General features: G+C 46.1%; 3 protein-coding genes across 3 annotated transcripts; 2 read left to right on the top strand and 1 right to left on the bottom strand.

Annotated features, from left to right (window-relative positions):
* Positions 1–1515: 1515 nt before the first annotated feature.
* LOC307072358 (uncharacterized protein) lies at positions 1516–3057 on the top strand. Its single transcript, XM_079731631.1, has 2 exons — positions 1516–1604; positions 2199–3057. The coding sequence occupies exons 1-2, from the start codon at positions 1520–1522 to the stop codon at positions 2717–2719; spliced, it is 606 nt and encodes a 201-aa protein (XP_079587757.1). The 5' UTR covers positions 1516–1519; the 3' UTR covers positions 2720–3057.
* Positions 3058–3217: 160 nt separating this feature from the next.
* LOC307072357 (histone H4 transcription factor) lies at positions 3218–12265 on the bottom strand. The gene is made up of 10 exons (XM_079731630.1): positions 12198–12265; positions 11178–11362; positions 10455–10681; positions 9241–9355; positions 8601–8753; positions 8168–8242; positions 7465–7585; positions 6254–6392; positions 5504–5628; positions 3218–4367 (listed from the first exon to the last, which is right to left on the bottom strand). The coding sequence occupies exons 2-10, from the start codon at positions 11326–11328 to the stop codon at positions 3851–3853; spliced, it is 1623 nt and encodes a 540-aa protein (XP_079587756.1). The 5' UTR covers positions 11329–11362; positions 12198–12265; the 3' UTR covers positions 3218–3850.
* Positions 12266–14517: 2252 nt separating this feature from the next.
* LOC307072870 (E3 ubiquitin-protein ligase TRIM39-like) lies at positions 14518–17875 on the top strand. The gene is made up of 2 exons (XM_079732408.1): positions 14518–14645; positions 14749–17875. Exon 2 carries the CDS (start codon positions 14751–14753, stop codon positions 16374–16376), a length of 1626 nt encoding a protein of 541 aa, XP_079588534.1. The 5' UTR covers positions 14518–14645; positions 14749–14750; the 3' UTR covers positions 16377–17875.
* Positions 17876–20246: the final 2371 nt, after the last annotated feature.

Here is a 20246-nt window from a genome sequence, read left to right as displayed (position 1 = left end):
CCCAATATTGTAATGTAGGGAGACACTTTTCTACAGTGATCATATTCCATACACAACCTGCTTGTTAGATGTTTGTATTTGTTTTGTTGTTGTTTGTGTCCTAGTGCGAAACGACCCACTTTGATAGCGCGTGACTTAATGGTGTGTTCCTGAATCCTCGGACGCCAGCCTTCCGAGTTGCACTTTTGACGTCACTTCCGGTCTCGGAGCATTCATGGCGTTCCTGTTCGTCTTTGTGATTGGGTCATGAAATTGGCTAGTCGTTGTTTATGGTTAGCTACATTAGCCTCTTTAGCAAACCAGCCCGAAAACAAACAACACAACTTTACATTGTATTGCACGCACAGCAAGACCATGCAATGCATAAATTGGTGACCGGAATAAAGTAGCAATGTAATCAAGTGTGTAAGAGCATTTAAAATCGACATTAAAATGACCAACGTGGTACACATACAAAAAAAAAGAATCTCTTCACGGGCGCAGCCATTTTGTTGAGAGCGTCATCACTGCTCTCGGTCTACTCTCAGATTTCCGAAAGATGAAGACAAAAAGGGGGCGTGCCTTCGAGAAATGCCGCAAGAAAGCTGGGAGATCTTCGACTTTCGACTCGGAAGTTCGAGGATTCAGGAACACACCATTAGTCAGGGGCATCCGACTCCAAGCCGAACAGTACTGGGTTCGATCCCCAGTCCCCATGCCGACCTGTAGACATCCTAGAGTACCATAGGCCATGTATCTGATTCCACAGTAAATCGTGTTTAAAAGTTTCGGTTAGCAGTACCTTGAGCGTTACTTGTCTCGCCCCTGCGTCTCACCTGCATATGCCGTAACCACGCACTAATTCTGCAGGCCCTGGATTCTCTGTCCATCACAGAACAGCGGACACAGTCCTTTGTCCCCTTCACTGCTTCCCCCAGAGCCTCTCAGGGCTTCACCCAGCCTAAGGTGGGTCAGTACACACTGCTAATACATTTAGGAATCTAAGTTAGAGGGGTGATATCATGTCACCAGGTGTGGGTGTGATTAGCCATTACAAGCCGTTTGAAAATCTGCCTTCCCCTGTGCCCGAGTGACATCACGAGTGGGCGTGTCCACCTAGATGTATGCTGGACGGATCAGTCCAGCAGCCTACCCGCTTGACTGTGGCAAATGTTGCTGATCTATCCATCATACGTCTAGGTGGAAAAGCCCACTTGTGATGTCACTAGGGCACAGGGAAATGGCTGATCACGCTCACACCTGGTGGCATGATATCACCCCTTTTAGCTACAACTACACATTTAGTAAAGCCTTTTTAAGTAACTTGAAAAGCTGAATGCTTTTACATTGTATTTTATCCAAGCCAGGGAAATGGGGAGCGATGCATGTTTGCATCGCCTGGCAGATTCATCGCCATAAACAGAGGGTCGAGGTAAGCGATTGATCAGAAGTTATTGCACAAAACGGCATAAGAAAGTGGCTGCATCTTTACTCCCAACGTGTGTTTCTGTTTGCTTTTCGTCCACTACAGAAGTCGCTGATGAAAGCAGAGTTTCCTTCTGTGACTGACATGACCGCGGCGATACAAGAAAACAGGGACTCCCATTCCTCACCACCAATCCCAGGTGAATTCAACCTTAGCATTATCATCCTGTAAAAAATCTTCAGAGGCAACTTTCAGCACATTTCAGAAGCTGTCGGTGCAGAATAGTCTAGTAGTCAAGGTTTTTGATTCCAAGTCGAAGGTCCTGGGTTTGAACCCAAATGTCAATGTTGTTGTTTCCTTTGGCAACCTGCTCATATATTAATGTATCTAAAATGCTTCGCTGTCACTTATTTAGCCTAAAGTGTCTTGGCTTAATGACTAGTGACAGAAAGGGACAACACCATACTTAAAGGTGACATGTTATACCCCCAGGTGAGGGTGATTAGCCGTTATAAGCCATTTTGAAAATCTGCCTCGTCTTACATCACAAGTGGGTGTGTCCAGCTAGATGTATGACGGATAGGTGAGCAACGTTTGCTACAGTCCATTGGGTAGGCTGATCTATCCAGCATACATCTAGGTGGACACGCCCACGTGTGATGTCAGAAGAGGGCAGATTTTCAAAACGGCTTTTAACGGCTAATCACCCTCACCTGGTGGTATAATATTGGACCTTTAAGGGAAGCGACACCAATAACTCAACCAGTGCGTGTGTGTGTGTGTGTTCTCCCAGACGGCTCCCACGGCCGGTCCACGTGTCTGAAGAGGGGGGCGTCGGACTGTGAACGGCGGACCCAGCCCCCCCTTCACCTCGCAGACCTACTGAGGCAGGAGGAGGAGCAGACGGGTACCGCCCAGGAACAGCCTCCCACGGAAACCTCCCAGCATGCATCGGGAGCCGCTCACGGGCGCGACGCAGGACATGGCCGGGGGTCCAGGGACTCGAGGAAACGGGGGCCTCGCGAGAGTGACGGCGTGCGTCTTAAAGCCAAGAGGGCGAGGCACGGGGAACGTGAGGGCCGTGGTGGCTACACAGGGAAGACGTTTCAGTCGGCTCCAGGGAGCAGACCTCAGTATCACCAGCCCTCGCCCGGGTACTACGCTACCGCGGGCGGACTGGGTCCCAACACCCTCTACCCGACGCCCTCCTATTCCCAGGACAGGTTCCTACAACGGAACCAACACGTCTTCCTCCAAGCGGTGTCCACCAAGCAGAACACTGAACTCCAGAACCTGGCCGGACAGTCCTTGTGACGCCGTGCGCGCCGGAGGTCCACGTTGATCCGTTTCAAACTAAAAGCCTCACTGTTCCCGTTAGGACTTTTATTTTTTGATCACTTCTGGAAACTCTCAATGAAGCATCAGTGCAATAAAACTACTTTGTATTCATTTCAATATATAACTGCCTTGGTCGGACGCACAACTGGCCCGAGTCAGACTGATCGGACTCCCGTACACCCGTTCATGGATGAACATTATGCAATCAGTGTTCCAGGTTAAATCAGCCACCCCCACAGACTGCAGAGATCGGCATGGCAACATGGACCGCCGGCATCATTGTCTGCAAACCTTAGAATGAACCGGCTTTCAACACCACCACCCTGCCTTCTTGTTTTGGAGCCCAGAAAGGCCACCTGGCGGGAGTGCAGCATTGCTACATGCTCAATATATTCAAAATAAAAAGGAAACCTTCAACCAACATTGAAAAAAAAGTTTGTTTTAATGCTCAAATAAATCATTCTCAAAGAACCATCAAAACTGACCACTTTATTGTACACTATCGCGTCTTCTAATAAATAAACCGGCTTCTCAATATTTAATAACTTAAACAGTGCTCAACGTCAGTCTTTAGTTGCATCACATTAAATTCAAGAAGAAAACTAAAACGGAGGTTACCGAACATCTAAAATAAACATATATACAAATGGCTGTCTCAGCTTGGCGCCGTACGAACGAGGGCGTCAGGGTCCCGCCAAGTTTCACGGGACACGGCGTTCAGGAAAAGAGCGGCTCCAAGTCACTTGTTCACTGTATAACAAAAATCGTTCGAAAAAAAAAAGATAAAATCTCGCATTTCTTCCACTATGAGCAAATTGTTGTCCTCGTCGCCCCCTTCCTGTACAAACACCACCACGCCGCCGAGGACAACCGGCAGGGCCGCTGCTGGCCATTTCATTTTTTACAAGCCCTCATTTTTGGGGCCCCCCCCGGGTACCTGGTGCCCTTCGCACTCTGCGTACAGGCAGTGGCGGGCCTGACAAACGGGGTAAACACCAATCATTGAAGACGAAGAACGCGCATGAATCCTAAAACACGGTGGGGGGGTCCCCTGAACATCGTTAGGAACGTTGAATCACATGACCAGGCGGGGAGGGGGGGGGGGCTTCACACCACGTCCATGCCCAGGCCGCGGGCCACCTCGGTCAGGGCCTGCACCGCCCCGGAGTTTGCGGTGGGGTCGCACTCCTCCATCAGCATCAGGGGCCCCCCGGGGTCGTCCTCGATGTGGGGGATGCTGTTCATCACGCAGTACACGGGGGAGTCTCCGCCGCGGGGGCTGGGCCGCGGCGACGCCGGCTCCTCCTCCTCCTCCTCCTCCTCCTCCTCCTCCTCCTCCTCCTCGCCGGGCTCCTCCTCGGAAGAGGAGGAGCCCGGCGAGGAGGAGGAGGAGGAGGAGGAGCCAGCGCAGGAGGAGGACGGGGAGGCGGAGCCTGGCGGCGGCAGGGAGGCATGGCCGCGGTCGGGGGCCCCCACCCTGGAGGACTGCTTGGCCCGGGGTCCGGGGCCCCGGCGGTGAATCTGCCGCTTCTTCTCCATGTTCTTCATGATCTCCTGGGTGACCTCCACCGTCTCGAAGCGCACCATGTTCAGGGTGAGGTAGCCGTCCTCGTTCTCCTTGTACCTGTGGGGGGGGGTCTTGAGTTACTTGTAACTGATTCAGCGATTTTAAAGGGGTCACCCTTTTAAAATCGTAAAAAAAAAATAATCTAAAAAATCTAAATTTCTTATGTTAACTTAGCATCTTTTTTTTTTATACCGATGACTGTCCGGTCCTTTCTGCATTACCTGTCTGGGATTGCTAAAGTGAACCTTATCTTAATTGTCTTGACTCTAGTTCAATACACATCCCTTTAGGGATCCAAGTTAAGCTACAAACACACAGTGAGTAAAGCCTTTGTAAGTCACTTGAAAGGCCAGTGAAATGGGGAGCGATCCATGTTTGCATGGCCCGACAGATTCATCTCCATGAGCAGAGTCGAGGTAAGCGATGGATCATAAGTTATTGCACATAAAGGGATAGTAAAGTGGCTGCATCTGTATTGTACTGCCATCATTTGTTTCGGTTTCTGGTCGCTAAATTGAACCTTATGTTAAAAAGGTTGTATCAGCGATTCTAGGCCGAAACATAAATGATCACGTTCATCTGATCTTTCCTCACGATACGCTAGCTGCCCTTCCACCCCATAAGCAGGCCGTCAAAAACCCTCGTCTCTGTAGGCAGCCTTTGCTCCGGGATCGTACACGAAAACAAAATGGTACTACCCACCACTCAAAACCGAAATAAATAGTATTCCAACCAATCACCGACAAGGGGTGGGTGTTGTGGGGTTTTGCGCTGCGTCCATGATAGTTTTGACTGGAATCCGGTAAAAACTATCATGTGTTTATGTTTATGTTAAAAAAATTGACATGTTGTTTATGTTTATGTTTTAATTATATCATGCGTCATGTGTTTCTTGCACCCACTGGATAAATAAAACATAAACATAAACAACATGTTTATGTTTTATTTATCCAGTGGATGCACGAAACACATGAAACATGGTATGAATAAAACCTAAACACGTTGTTCATGTTTATGTTTTATTTATATCATGCGTCACGCGTTTCGTGGATGCAGGAAACACGGAAGGGAGGGGCTCTGTTCGTTAGGGATCTCGCTCCAAATCCCAACAGAACAGACGTCCCCCGACATCGCCGACACAACCTTTAACGGTGGATAGGAGTGGTGGAAGAAGGAGAGGATCGGGGGGCTACCTGAAGCGAGAGTGTCCCGACGGCCACTTCAGCTGGTGCTTCTTGCGGAGGTGCAGAGTCAGCGTGTAGCACCAGGAGAAGGTCTTCTCGCAGATGTGGCATTTGTACCTGGAGATCATCCCTCCCTGCATCATCCCAGACATCACATCGGTCAGGAACACGAACCGAGTCCATCAATGATCACAGAATTAATTCTCAAAACGGCTACATTCTAAACAGGCTTTTGTCATTATTACCCTTTAATCATTCCAGCGGAGACTTTGATCAAAAGCGACGTGGGGAATTTTAGATACAGGACACAGCTGCAGTCTTTTAAGCTATTTCAAGAGCTGCCCTGTGCCTTAGTGACATCACCAGTGGGAGTGTCCACCTAGACGTATGATGGATAGATAAGCCTGCTAGTAGGTACAGTCCACTGGTTAAGCTGGTAGACCTATCAATCCAGTGTACAACTGGGCGGACGCTCCCATTTGTGAGGTCCCAATGTCACAAAGCAGGGCGGAGTGGTTGAACAGTCTGGTAATGGCCGCTCACACTAACACATAGCGGTAAAATAGGAGCCCTTTAATGACTACATCCATCTACAATTCACTATGCAGCGTAGTGAAGTTAAACAAGGGCCCTTTGAGGAGAGCAGACCGGGTTCAGGGCCCGTACGGGTAGACCGCGGACAACAGGAGGTGCGCCCCGCCCAGAAGACCCCAGCCCCGAGCGGAGCGTCCCACCGTGCCGGCCGTGCGATGGGCTGACCTCGTGCATGCGTCTGTAGTGCTGGCGCATGGTGTGGGCCATGCGGGACGAGTAGTCGCAGCCCTCCACGGTGCACCGGTAGGCCGCGCCCTCGTTGTGGGTCTCCATGTGCTTGCGCAGGTCGTGCTGGTTCTTGAAGCTGAGGAGGTGAGGTGGGAGCACGGCGTGAGGTCGGTCCGTTTATCAGTCCCTCCAGAAAAACGCGATTATGCGATCGCATGATTCAACGCATGATCAGCCAAAGTCTGCGTATTCACGCGGGGGCCGCATTTTTTTCAAATATGCCGCACTTTCACCGCATAAATTGCCGATTTCCGCGCAAAATATGCGGGGCTTGCATGATTTCATAATCCCCGTATTTTCGTTGCAAAAAAGTCACATATATCTTAGCAGAAAGTTGAAAAATGTTGCGTTTACTTCACACAAGAGCAGCCGTTTCCCCCTGTTGCCATGGGAACGTTATGAAGTGACGTAATTACGCGACGCGAATGTCATCGAAAAGCTGCATTTTTCGCAAGTTCCTGCAATTTTTGCAAGTTCCCGCAAATTCATCGCATAAAATTGCATAAACATGCCGCATATTTCATCGCATTTTTTAAGAAAACGTGCCGCATAATCAAGGATTTTTGGCCGCAACAATCACAAAAAAACGCCGCATTTTTCTGGAGGGACTGGTTTATTTACTTTGAGAGGAAAAAAAAAGGCAAGACTTCTGACACCTAAGGCATCTTAAAATCAATAGATAGTCGGAGATAACCCCGACACATGCTTTTACAGGCTTACCCATAGGGCTGGGCGGTTTGGCCTAAAAACTAAATCTACGATTTTTTTCAAACCAAACCCGTTTATCGATTTTAATCGTTTTCTTTTTTTAGAAAATTCTATAAATATATTTTTTAAGTTTGGATTTAATTTGAAGATTAACAATGATTCACAAAAGCAACATTTGGTTGCCACAGACTTAGCCAAACTCTAAACACTCACTTTTTTCAGCGCATGCTGCCTGTTGACATTTTACTCTTTAACCCAACCCTTTTTTTAGTTGATTTTCTTAAAAAAAAAAAAAAAAACGATTATTGACCATAAATTCAAATTACGATTAAAAAACCGATTGATCGCCCAGCTCTACTTTAACGTACGTCCCCAAAGAGACTGTGAGCCCCTTATAAACCCTCCAGAAACCCTTCTATGTTTGAGAGAGTGAGGGTTACCTGCTCTCGCAGAAGTCACAGGAGAAGGGCCGTTCGTCACAGTGGCGGAACTTGATGTGGATCTTCAGGGTGGCCAGAGTGGTGCAGGTCATGTCACACAGCGGACACTTGATGTGATTCACTGCAGGGGGATTCAGAACACAACCACGGGTCAGCGACAGGCTGGGTAGGGCTGCTCGATTGTGGGGGAAAATAAAAATCATAGTCACGATTATTTTGGTCAATATTGAAATCACGATTACTCTAACGATTATTTTTGATCTCAAAACATGATGCATTTATTCAGTTGCCCTTAAAAAAAATAAACAAAATGTTCAAATAAAAATCGAAAATAATCAATCAAACAATCTAAATTCAATTAATTAGAAAGCCCTAATTCAGAGCGACGACAGCAGAGCGCCAGGAAGCAAATCTTTTTTTCGTAGGATGGTAGGGGCAAATACCGCCTTTTTCGCCTCTGATTCGCCTCTGACTGGTTAGAATGTCTTTCCTCCGATTGGTTATGGTTAGGGGAAGGGTTAGTTTAACCCTAACTATAACCCTAAACCTAACCATAAACTCCCCCAAACAGCAAGGACTAATCAAAACACAATATAAAGGAGAGCCCTTCTAACCAATCAGAGGCGAAAAAGGCGGTACTTGCCCCTCCCACGAAAAAAAGATTTGCTGCCGGGAGTGGGTGATGTTGTTCAGTAGGGCTCACCGTGTTGCCTGACGTGGTCTCTCAGGAGCCTCTCGTTGGTGAAGGCTTTCCCACAGTGCTCACACACCAGAGAGCCTGTCGGGAGCAGGGATCAGTCAGCATAGGGATCAACACAAACACACAACGACTTAACAACCTCCATCTGAATAATGAACCCGACGGTTCAGACGAAAGGTCAGGCTTGGTAAGAAGAACGGGGACGTGTACGATATTTCAGACCACAGTATCACTAGAAGAAACCCTTTAAATATCTTTCCCTTTCAACCCAAACTTTCCATCTATCACACTTTCCCAGAAAAAGAAATCCAGGCAGGTTCCAAATTTGCGCATATTCTGGATTTGCGGAAGAAAAACCAAGAACAAATCCCGCTAATGAGCGCAAATTCTTAATCTCAGTGAGTCGGTCGGGCCCTGTTATGTGGTTCCCTCTCACCCTCGGGCTCCGCCTGCCTGTGGAGGTGGTCGAACAGCTTGGTGTTGCTGGAGAACATGCAGCCGCAGGTGGGGCAGGCCACCACCTTCTCCTGGGTGTGGCTCCGCAGGTGTTCCCTCAGACGGTACCGGACCTTAAAGAAGGCGTCGCAACCTGCAACCCAGAGGGGAGTCGCAGTTGGACGGTTGGAACGCAGCCGACGAGCGTCAAACCCCGGAGAGGGACGCCGTTGTACGAGATGCTCCGATACCGATTCCTGAACGTCAGTATCGGCCGATACCGAGTATAAACCGATACAGCATCTAGCATTGTAACTACTAACAGCACTTGTTCTTATTGAAGGGTTCTCTTACGATGACAGCAATGTATAGCCTGTTCACGAAAAAAAAGAATCAGAACTAATTTACGAAGCCAATAACATGTACATCATAGTAACAAATTTGTATTCTTTTAGTTATACCGCACGTGTTTGTGATGTTCTTTGCCTGTGCACTATATTACATAGTCACATGATGGTATCAGACCGGTGAATAGACTTGCGTACCTGCCGATAGCCGTTATAGGCAGTATCAAGGAATTTCCGATACTGGTCGGACTCTATAGAGTATAAATCATTGGGCCCATGTGACCTTGATCCTACCTTCCCATTGGCAGAACAGGGCCTGCTGCTCCGGCTGGGGCAGGGGGCGTGGCTCACTGCACTGCACGTGGTTGTCGGCGTGGCGATAGAACCACTCGGGGTTGTTGAACGTACTCTGTCAGGGAAGGGCCCGGAAACAAGACGTTAATGAATCGTTCCGTCCCGATGCGTTTACACATTTTAGTACCAGGTGTAAGGCCGATTAGTCATGGCGTCACGAATGAGTAGGTCCCAACAGAAGCCCGACAGGCGGAGCCTCTCCCGCTTCCTGATTGGTCCGTCCACCAGAGGTGTGTTTGTGGTTGATAAATACAGGTCTTTATTCTTATACTAGATCTGCAAACACCTTTGCTGATCCAACTACTGCGCCAAACGCATGGAAGATACGCCTTGTAGCGGCGCAGGTTTGATTCCTGTGCTACATGTCATCCCCTCTCTACTCTGGCACTTAATGTACACACTTATTGTATGTTGTACGTCCTTGCATTTAAAAATAGTACTTAGCCTCTTATCCTAGCTATTTTTGCTGGATACGGGGAATGGGTTAACCTAGCGCTTGTTAGTGCTTGGAACTTGGTTCTATAAACATCCTTACTGTTCCGCCAGCCATGTATTATTGTCTCTCGTTCTGACAAATGTACTTATTGTTAGTCGCTTTGGATAAAAGCGTCTGCTAAATGCCCTAAATGTAAATGTCGACTAAAACTCACTATCCTGTCTCTCTCACTGTCCTCTCATACAGGCTAGGGCTGAACGATTTGGGGAAATTATCTAATTGCGATTATTTTGACCAATATTGCGATTTAAAATTTATTAAGTTCCTTATGTTGCGTAATATTTACTAAAAAAGAAATAAATCATTCTTTAGTATGACCAACACAAAATTGGAAGCAGTCATCATAAAAACTGCTCTTTCCTTTAGGCCAGGCCGATGTGTTGAGATTAACTTACATTATAAACCTCTTTATTTAACTATTGAATTCTAAAATTAAAATGAATGAGTCGTACTGATTTCCAGTCAGTAACGGTAACAAATCACTTTTATTTTATTTCATCACAGCCTTTGCGATTTGCGTACCGCGTTCTATTACATCGCGATTTCGATTTGAATTCGATTAATCGTTAGTCAGCCCTAATACAGGCTACAAAGCTTGCATTGTGTCACAGTGTGTACTATACATCAAGGTAAATGCAAACAGCCCTCTCCAACCTACGTCACAGTGCTGCCACATGCAGCGCAGGCCGGCCGAGACCTCGGAGGAGAGGTTGTTGGTGTGCAGGTCCTGCTTGCAGCCGGGCAGGGCGGGCTGGGCCTTCAGCAGCTGCCCCCCGAGGCCCTTCAGCTTGCTGTGGTAGGTGTGGAAGTGGGCGTGGACCTCCAGCTCCCTGGGGCTGCCCATGGCCAGGAACTCACAGCCCCTCCACAGGCACGCATAGTCGTCTGTGCACAGAGAAAGGCCAGGCAGAACACATTAGGCTCATGTGTTAAATGGACTTCATTTATGTAGCCCTCTTTAAAACCAGTGGCCACTCGAAGCGCTTTACAATATTGCCTAACATTCCCACATTCCCACACCGACGGCAGTGTCCACCGTGCAGGGCGACAGCCAGCTCGTCGGGAAAAGCTAGTGTGAGGTATCTCGCTCAGGGACACCTCGACATTCAGCTAGGAGGAGCCGGGGATCGAACTAGCCACCTTCCGGTTACCAGCCAACCCGCTCTACCTCCTGAGCCACATGTTCTTCCCCAGTACAAACGTACGTAAGACATTAGGATATTTAAACATACTAAATAGAACAAAGATAAGCTCCAACTCACCAATACAATCTGCCCGTCCTCAAGACAGCACAACATCTTTAAACACATCTACTTGGATCATATGGCAACAAAACGACATTTGACCACAGCATATTGGATAGAGTTTGGCCGTAGCTCACCGAGCTCCTCCATGGCATCTCCGTCTCCTAGATGCTCCTTCAGGTGGAGGGCCATGTGTTCGCTCAGCTCCTCCACGGTGTGGCCCTTGAAGGAGCAGGACGACCACTCGCACTGCACCGACACACTACACAGCTTCTTCGTCTTTCCCATGATAACAGATTCATCAAGGTGGTGTCCTCGCCACCTGGCAGGCATGAGGGGACAAGGAGTCAAGGATGCAGCGGGGGAACATTTAGACGTTACACGTCGTTTACTAGAGGAGGATTTGAATACAATGCATATCGACGCATATCGTGGCGAGTATATCGTGGCTTGACGTCACATCGAAGCATATTGCGACTAGACGTCACTCCCCATTCGCGGTTGTTCGAGGACGTCCGCGTCATCGTGGAGGATCGAGACCGGCCAAAGTCAACGTATGTCGTGGAACGTCGCGACCAACTTCCTGTCCACAGGTTTGTGTTCAATCCCTTCAGCAGAGCACTTTGAAAACATGTGAAAGCATCAGACTTCTTGTCGGAAAGGTGATCGTACATAACGACGTCGATGTGTGTGTGAAACCAAAGACGCGCCGATACACAGAGGACGACCGCAGAGGTCTGTAGAGGGACGATACTGGTGGGTGTATCGCCATTAACTCAGTCAGATAAGACTTATATCGTCATGAACAGGGCTCTCCGTGGACGGACTAGAGGTCGTCCTCTGATCGCCCCAGGGAGTGGTTTTAATCCGTTTTAATCCAGAGACATGTCAACACTGAGATGTTTTGACGAGGCACCGTTAAAATCGTGATGTTAGGTGTCGAACTCCAGCAGAAACCCTTATGTATTTATAACATCGCATTCAGGGCTGGTTGTCAACATGACCAACTCTGCCTCGGTGTGGTTCCCGTCCAGATTAGTGAACCATCATACTATACTGCTTAAAATACATGAAACACGACACGTACCGAGGTCTATCACACGACTATCATCCTTTGCACACGTCTGTCAAATGTTATTTTATTATTTGTAGGTTACCTTTGTTATCCACTTGTAGCTGCGCTCCCGTTGAATCCGCTTTTCCCTCCACTGTTTTGGTTCACTTCCTGTCCTCCAGAAGGCGGTAACGTTTCTTCTTCGCGGGGAAATGAGGGCTGAGTTTGATACTTATTTGTACACACACCGCTCCCTGCTGGACTGGAAGGTCATAGACACTGGGTTCCTGCATAAGAGATAAATTAATAGGCATCTGCAGGCCATGGACCTATTAAACAGTGTTGCCACAGTTACCTTGAAAAAGTAACCCGATGACTGATTACTAGTTACTCCTTAAAATAGTAATTTAGTTACTTTACTGATTACTTGATTTTAAAAGTAACTAAGTTAGATTACAAGTGACTTTATTAGTTACATTTAGCTGCGACAACACCCCCTGCCGCCTCAAAATAAAAAATGACAACCGGTTTTGCCAATACTAACTTTTTGCCCCCCCTGTCAACAATTGTTCTTACCTGAGGGGTTTTCCATCAAATTATGTATGATAACGAGTTTGAATGTTTGTTTAGGAGCAAAAAAGAGCATAAAGATATAGGCGCATTCTTAAGTTGGCTGTTTTTAGCCGATTCTACCAAAACCCTATACACTTGGAATGATAAGGGCATGTCTCATGGTAAAAACAATAAATCGCTATTTTAAACCACTTACAAGGCTAGTAGTAGCCCGACATTTCTTTGGTAGTATAATAAGGGTCTTAACATAAAAAACGAGGAATTGATAACTTTGTAAGTGTACAGATTGTTTATTAAAAAGGACATTGTATACACACAATACCATCAGTAGTTCACCCGTCAATGCCATCTTGTCTTTAAGACTCGATAAGTAGATTGTTGTTAACGGATGTAAGGCTGTACACGCAAGCTCTGTGTTCGCCAATCGACTTATCGAGTCTTAAAAAAAAGAACACCTTGTATATTAAAACAAAAATCATAATTACCACTCGAGACTAACACGAGAAGTTAATGGAGCCTTGCAGTGAGCCCTCTCGGATGCCGGGCCGAAACAACATTTGTTTCACTACGAATCCTTTCAGCTGCCCACCCCTCCTTCTCCAGCAAACAATGGCTAATAAAACGCTTGAGGTATTTATAGTATTGACCTCTTAGTTCCTTGTATCTCATACATTGCAGTAGGAAGAGGGCTTCTGTCTCTCTCTCCTGGGGACAGAATGGACACAGCCTTGCTTCTCTGGGTAGCCATGTCTGCCTGTGACGGCCTTGCTCTATGGCCAGGCTGTGTCCACTGAGCCTGGACATTGGAAGGGATCTCCTCAGCTTTCTATCGGTCACAGTGGACAGATATTCTACCACAGTCTCTCTCTCTCTCTCTCTCTCTCTCTCTCTCTCTCTCTCTCTCTCTCTCCGTTTGAAAACCGGACATCATTGGTCAGACATGAATGAAGAGATAGTCAGAAAATATCACCAGTCATCAGACTGGTCATCATGTGATGCCAATAAGTCTCCATGTGTCAAGGCTAGGGCCATTCCTTGTGTTCCTCATGCTTTCCTCTCCCTTGTTTACCCCCGGCTCCCTGAATGCCATCACTACCATTCACCTGCTCCAAGCCACACACCTGCTATCCACCTCCATCTCATCAGCTCTGCAGTATACCAACCCCGGTTCTTCACTCACTCAGGGCCGTCGGACTGCGGGTATAAGGTACACAGTTGTGGGGGGGCCCAAGGCAGAGGAGGGCCCAGAATTTGGTGCTACGGCCCTGCACTCACTCATCCCCAGATCGTTGTTTCAACCACTGCGGTTAGATCCATAGCACCGGCTCCTTGACTTTATCATTGGTTTCTCCTGTGACCTTTTTCTACCTGCCTGCTCATCTCCCTCGTCCACTACAATAAACCTCTTTTAATTCATTTAAAATTACGTTGTCGCTGCCTGCGTTTGGGTCCGCCTCTACGGACCGTAATAGGTTTTAGACATACAATGCTTAGTAGTAGACATTTGGAGTCTGACTTTTAATGGTATTGCTTTATTCTGCGACAATACGAAGCAGCATTTAGTACTGGGAACTGCTTTGGGGTAGTTGTCTTTGGGGAGGGCTGTGCTGAAAAACATCCGTGTTTTCTCTGCGTTGGTGATCTGTGCGTTGTCTCTGGAGTCTCCTACCCCGAGTCACATAACTCAGCTGGTGAATACTCTGATTTAACTCCACAATGAAGAGGAGAACAAACGTCAACGCATTTTAAGTAGCCTTCACAGTGCATAAATGTGCCAAAAGTGTGTGAAGAGTGTGAAAGCTGAAACATCAGGGAACTGCGTGTCCATGGGGACGGAGCCAGGAGAGGACGTCATGTTGAGGAAACAAAACTTAAGGTTCAGAGAAACCAAAGTCACTTGACGGGAAAGCAGTTCTCTCTTTCAGGAAGAAAATAAAACGCATTTTGGAACAAATTGTCTGACAGAAACAACAACAAGGTGAGTTATACACCACAACGAGAAGTTAAAACCTCTCTGCCTGTTACGTAATTAGACAAATAATGGAATTGTTCAATACATAAACCTTGTTGTCTGTGTCTAGGAATGGCCTCTGCTTCTTCCTGGTCTGAAGAGAACTGTTCATGTCCCATCTGTCTGGATGTGTTAAGAAGCCCAGTTTTCACACCATGTGGACACAACTATTGCAGAACCTGTATAACAAGGTTCTGGGATGAGCAAGTCCGGTATAAATGTCCTGTTTGCAACGAGCTCTTCCACACTAGACCTGATTTACGGGTCAATACCTTCATATCAGAGATGATTTCTGAGTTTAGAGCCTCCGTACTAGCAAAAGACCAGTCTTGTTTAGAACCAGGAGAAGTTCCCTGTGACGTCTGTACTGGGCCCCAGTTGAAGGCTGTGAAGTCCTGCCTAGAGTGTTTTACCTCTTACTGCCAAACCCACCTGGAGCGACATCAGAGAATCGAACGCCTGAAGAGACATCAGCTGTTCGAGCCTATGGACCGTCTGGAAGAAAGGATGTGTAAGAAACATGACCAACTTCTGGATCTCTTCTGCAGGACTGAACAGGTGTGTGTGTGTCAGTTCTGCACAAAGCGTGACCACAGGTCCCATCCTGTTGTACCTCTAAAGGAGGAATATGAAGTGAAGACGGCCCAGCTGGGAAACATAGAGTCTGGAGTAGAGCAGATGATCCAGAAGAGAAAACTAAAGATTAAGGAGATCAAAGACACAGTCAAATTGAGCACGAAAGACACAGAGAGAGCGATTGCCGATGGTTTGCAGGCCCTCACCACTCTGATACGCTGCATTGAAAAGTGGCAGGATGATATCAACCAAACGGTCAAAGCGAAACTGAAATCCACAGAGAAACAAGCTGAAGACTTCATCAAAGAGCTGGAGCAGGAAATTGAGGATCTGACCAACATAAGGTCAGAGGTGAAGCCGCTCTCACACATTAAAGACCACCTCCTCTTCATCCAGGCCTTCAGATCCTTGAAGGATCTTCCACCCACAAGGGACTGGACGACAGTGGAAGTCTCTCCTCTGTCATACGTAGGGACCTTGAGGAGATCCCTTGATCAGCTGGAGGAGACACTGAACATGGAGATGATGAAGCTGTGTGATGCTGCTGAACTGAAGAGGTTCCAGCAGTATGAAGATGATGTGACTCTGGATCCTGATACAGCTCATCGCCGTCTCATTCTGTCTGAGGATGGGAAACAAGTTCATTCTGGAGGTATAGTGAGGAAACTCCCAGAAAACCCTAAGAGATTTACAGCGCATCAACTTGTTCTCTCGAGGCAGAGCTTCTCCTCAGGGAGATTTTACTTTGAGGTCCAGGTTAAAGACAATGCCGAATGGTGGTTAGGAGTTGCCAGTGAGTCCATCAAAAGAAAATCGTTCACCAGATTCACCCCTAAGAATGGCTGCTGGATGATTTCATTCAACAATAATAAGTTGTTATTTAGAGAGGAACATGCTGTCCGTCTCCTTCTGAAAGGTGAGCTCCAGAAGGTGGGGGTGTTTGTTGATTATGATGAGGGTCTGGTCTGCTTCTATGATGTGGAAGCCAGGGTTAAATTATGCTCTGCTACTGGCTACACCTTTAGGGAGCCTCTCTTTCCAATCCTCAGTCCATGTTTATTTAACATTGAAGTTGGAAACTCTGCCCCCCTGATCATATCACCTGTCAATCAAACAGACTAAGACACTGTTTGATATTAAAATAAAAAAACAACCACTACAACTTTCAACACAATTTCACTACATTACGGGTGTAGTTTGTTGAGGACAGTTTAGGACACCGTATCGACAAAAATCACAACGACATTAGTTGTTGCCATCGATATTTGTGCGAGAACAGCGCTTAAATCTACGTTCTGGCTGCTATCTCTCATAGGGACCGTCTACAAATTACACCCGGCCCAGACTGGTGGCATAGACTTTATTGTTTCAGGAAAAAAATCACCACAAATCAACAAAAATATATTTTCTCATTCCGATTGCTGTAGTACTTGCCACTTTGCTGATATCTCGCATTATAGTGAAACAGGATGCAATTAATAGTTTAAAATATTCACCAAAAATCCATAAAAATACATTTTCTCATTCTGATTGCTGAAGTATTTGCAAATGGTGGGCTGTTACTTACTTCAGGTGATTCTTTGCTGATATTTTGCATTATAGCGAATCAGTATGCAATTACTAGTTTAAAATATTCACCAAAAATCATTATAAATACCTTTCCTCATTCTGATTGTAGTAGTTTATTTTTACATTTTTATTTCAATCACATAGTATGATGTCAGATAGTTCCATTTTGGATGGATAATATTCATGTGAATAGAGTCTGATGTAAGGCCCCATGTTTAATTTTAGTTGTAAATTTAGGTTAAGTTGTGGATTTAGTATTATGTAAAATTTCACATTGTCTGTAGCAATATAGAATAGATACTACTATGTAAGATTGTATGTAAGATTGCACAATACATTTTGTTTGAACAAGGGTAATTCATTATTTTAAATATAGATGACATGTATTGTAAACAAATCTTGTGCCCTTTTTTGAATCAGAGCCCCTGCCCCTCAAAAGGTCTCTGCACGGCCCTGTCTGTCTGTCTGTCTGTCCGTCCGTCCGTCCGTCCGCTCCGTCCGACTGTCTGTCGGTCATTCTTGCAATATAGCGTGTCCGTCGTCATTTTGAACAATGAAGAAAAACTTTAACATGTGTGCAGATACAAATATTGGAGATTTAGAATTGAGACTATAACAGTTAAGATCTTTGTGTATTCCCTCTCAGTCCTTGATCGACAAATCATTTGCCAAATATTCTGGCAAAGGATTTTATTTCATTGTTTATTGTAAATGACGATTGAAAAATATGACGTATGCCTTCGAAATTAACATCTTCGAAGATACCATATGGACTGACCAAAATAGAGACACACTTCTTAAATTAGCCTCATGCCTCTACAAATTCTTCATCCTAATTTTATACATGACTCGCAAACAAGTCGACAGCACTGTTTAAATACAGCACGCTAATCCGAGTGGAAGACCCAGACACGTCTGGACGAGATAGAGTTGCATTAGGCGGCTCCAGTGCCATTTCCTATCTTCTGTTGCATTTTTAATGGAATGCTGCAAACCCAAGACCCAACAACACCTGAATTATTAATGCGGCTTTAAGCCAGGATGATGAAGCCAATGACCACTAGGCCACCACGCTTCAATGATTAAATGAGGAAGTTATCACGTTATTTACATTACATTTAAGCATTATATTCCTGTCCATTGCAATTTGTATTTATACAATAAACATTTCAAAACTTAATACAAATTACAAAAATGTGTTTGTGTGTGTGCGTGTGCGTGTGTGCGTGTGTGTGTGTGTGTGTGTGTGTGTGTGCGCGCGTGTGTGTGTGTGTGTGTGTGTGGTTGGTTTGGGGGCTGGGTGGGCGGATGTGTGTGGGTGTCTAGTGATGATGATGTTGTATCTAGTCTAACAACAACATGATTGTTGTGGGGGGGGGGGGGGGGGACTTCACAACAACGCCAGCGCCTTCAGTTGCAAAGCGACGTCAACGTCTTTGGCTAACTATTTCTCTGCTGATCAACCCTACGACTGGTAACAAATAAATTGTAAAAATACACTTTGTGAAGTATTTTTTTCGTTTGGCAAGTAGCCGCCTCATTATCGAAAATAAGCCCCTTCAGGTCGAAGCAAGACACCTCCGTATCGCGTCGGTGTCCGTTTCGCCCTGTCTGGGCTTATTTTCCCGATAATGACCGGCGTTCTATTATCCCTTACTTAACGTCAATATTACTCTGTATGTGGAAGGGAAAATAGCTTTATTTGTAATTACAATATTATGCTGCTGATAGATATTTGAGTTTGCTGCTTCCATGGGAGCCAGACCTCTCTCTATGGGACTCAGCTCCCGCTGGCCCCCACCTAACCCGAACCCTGCCGGTTGTTTGGGATGCGTGTTTAACCGCCGGGGGATAGCACCACATGCATGACGTCAGACGACGTCTGACTGCTGGTCAGAAGGCAACTTCAGGGCTTTTATTCAGTCTTCTGTCCCCTGTTTGAACTGTTGAAGAGTATCCTCCTGGCATTGCTCTGAAGTTTGAAGATTCATTACTCCCACTCAGATCTTTTTTTGCTTTGTTTTCTGAGGAAAATATAAAAATATACCAACAGAAATATTACACCCCCAGAGAGACGACGGATTGAATCAAGGATCAATCATGATCCGAAAATCCATGACTGATGAATTGAAAACATTTGATGGCTAATGTTACTAATAGCGTTAGGGTTAGGGTCCACTAAAATCTTTTAATCTCTGCAACTCTGTTTGGATCTATTTGTTTAAGGGATAACACACTAATTTCATGGTACTTGTGAGATATAATGTATATATCGTACATATATGCTCTTTATTTCAATAATAAATGATTTGGTTCTATATCAGTTTATGCATAATCAATCATGCAAAGAGGAAATTGACACTAAAATTATGTTGACCTGAAATACCAAAGTATGCATCATCTCTAATTGTATTCACCTACAAAAATAATATTATCACATGAGGTGGAATACACACACAGACACACACACACACACACACACACACACTCAATTACATAGACACAAGACAAAGGATGGGACCAGACACACCAGGTCATTGGGTTCTAAGGTTTTTAATAGGAGTTCATTCAGAGAGCAAGCAAAGAGGGACAAGCACAACACCACAATCTGCATCAGTATATTCACATCCTCCATGGTGGTCTGACACCCCCCTCCCCCTCTACACACACACACACACAAAGCATCACATCATCAAACACAACACGGTAAGGTAAGATATAGCACCAGGTGGTATCGTGCACGCTAGCACACAGAGTGGGTCACTAGCAAGCAGCAGACTGCAGAGCACAGCCGCCTTACACACACGCGCATATTCAGGCACGCACACACACACACACACACACACACACACACAGACACGCATACATTCACAGAAGCCAAGCAAAGAGGAGGCACAACCAAACGCGACTGGCACAAGTCCGGGCACTCAAACCCTGTCAGCCAATCACGCTGCAAGGATTTTTCTTTTTTAACAGGGTTGGAGGGGGCCTGTGCGTACAATCAAGACACGGGAAGGTTGAGACACTGCCATCTCATCTTACACACAAGCAGAGGATGTTCGGACGGTGGCTTGGAGATTGTGGCCCCGTTTTTAAAGTTGTGTTACAGCAGCAACGGTAGACCATTGAAAGTGAGGGGTCATAGTAAATACAGTACGGGGGGTTGTCTGTGTCATACACTTCTACAGGGGTCCTTTATGTTTTTAGGTCGTTGTGTGTCACACAAAGACTGTGCTGTACACACAGTTATTATTTCTAATGTGAAGATGAATTCAACAAGAAATCCCAGTGTTGGTGTGACCGTTTGAAGGCAGAACTATTTTTTGCTGGTGGGTTTGCTCTCGTAGCACTAAACAGCTGCTTAACTTAGTCTGCGTCCCTAGTCAAAGTCTACTCCCTTACATCGCATCGACGTGGGTCCAA

The sequence above is a fragment of the Pollachius pollachius genome, assembly GCF_949987615.1.
Source record: "Pollachius pollachius genome assembly, chromosome: 3".
In the NCBI taxonomy this organism is placed as follows: domain Eukaryota; kingdom Metazoa; phylum Chordata; class Actinopteri; order Gadiformes; family Gadidae; genus Pollachius; species Pollachius pollachius.
The sequence above is the reverse complement of the archived record's forward strand: the minus strand, read 5'-3'. Positions and strand labels throughout refer to the sequence as shown.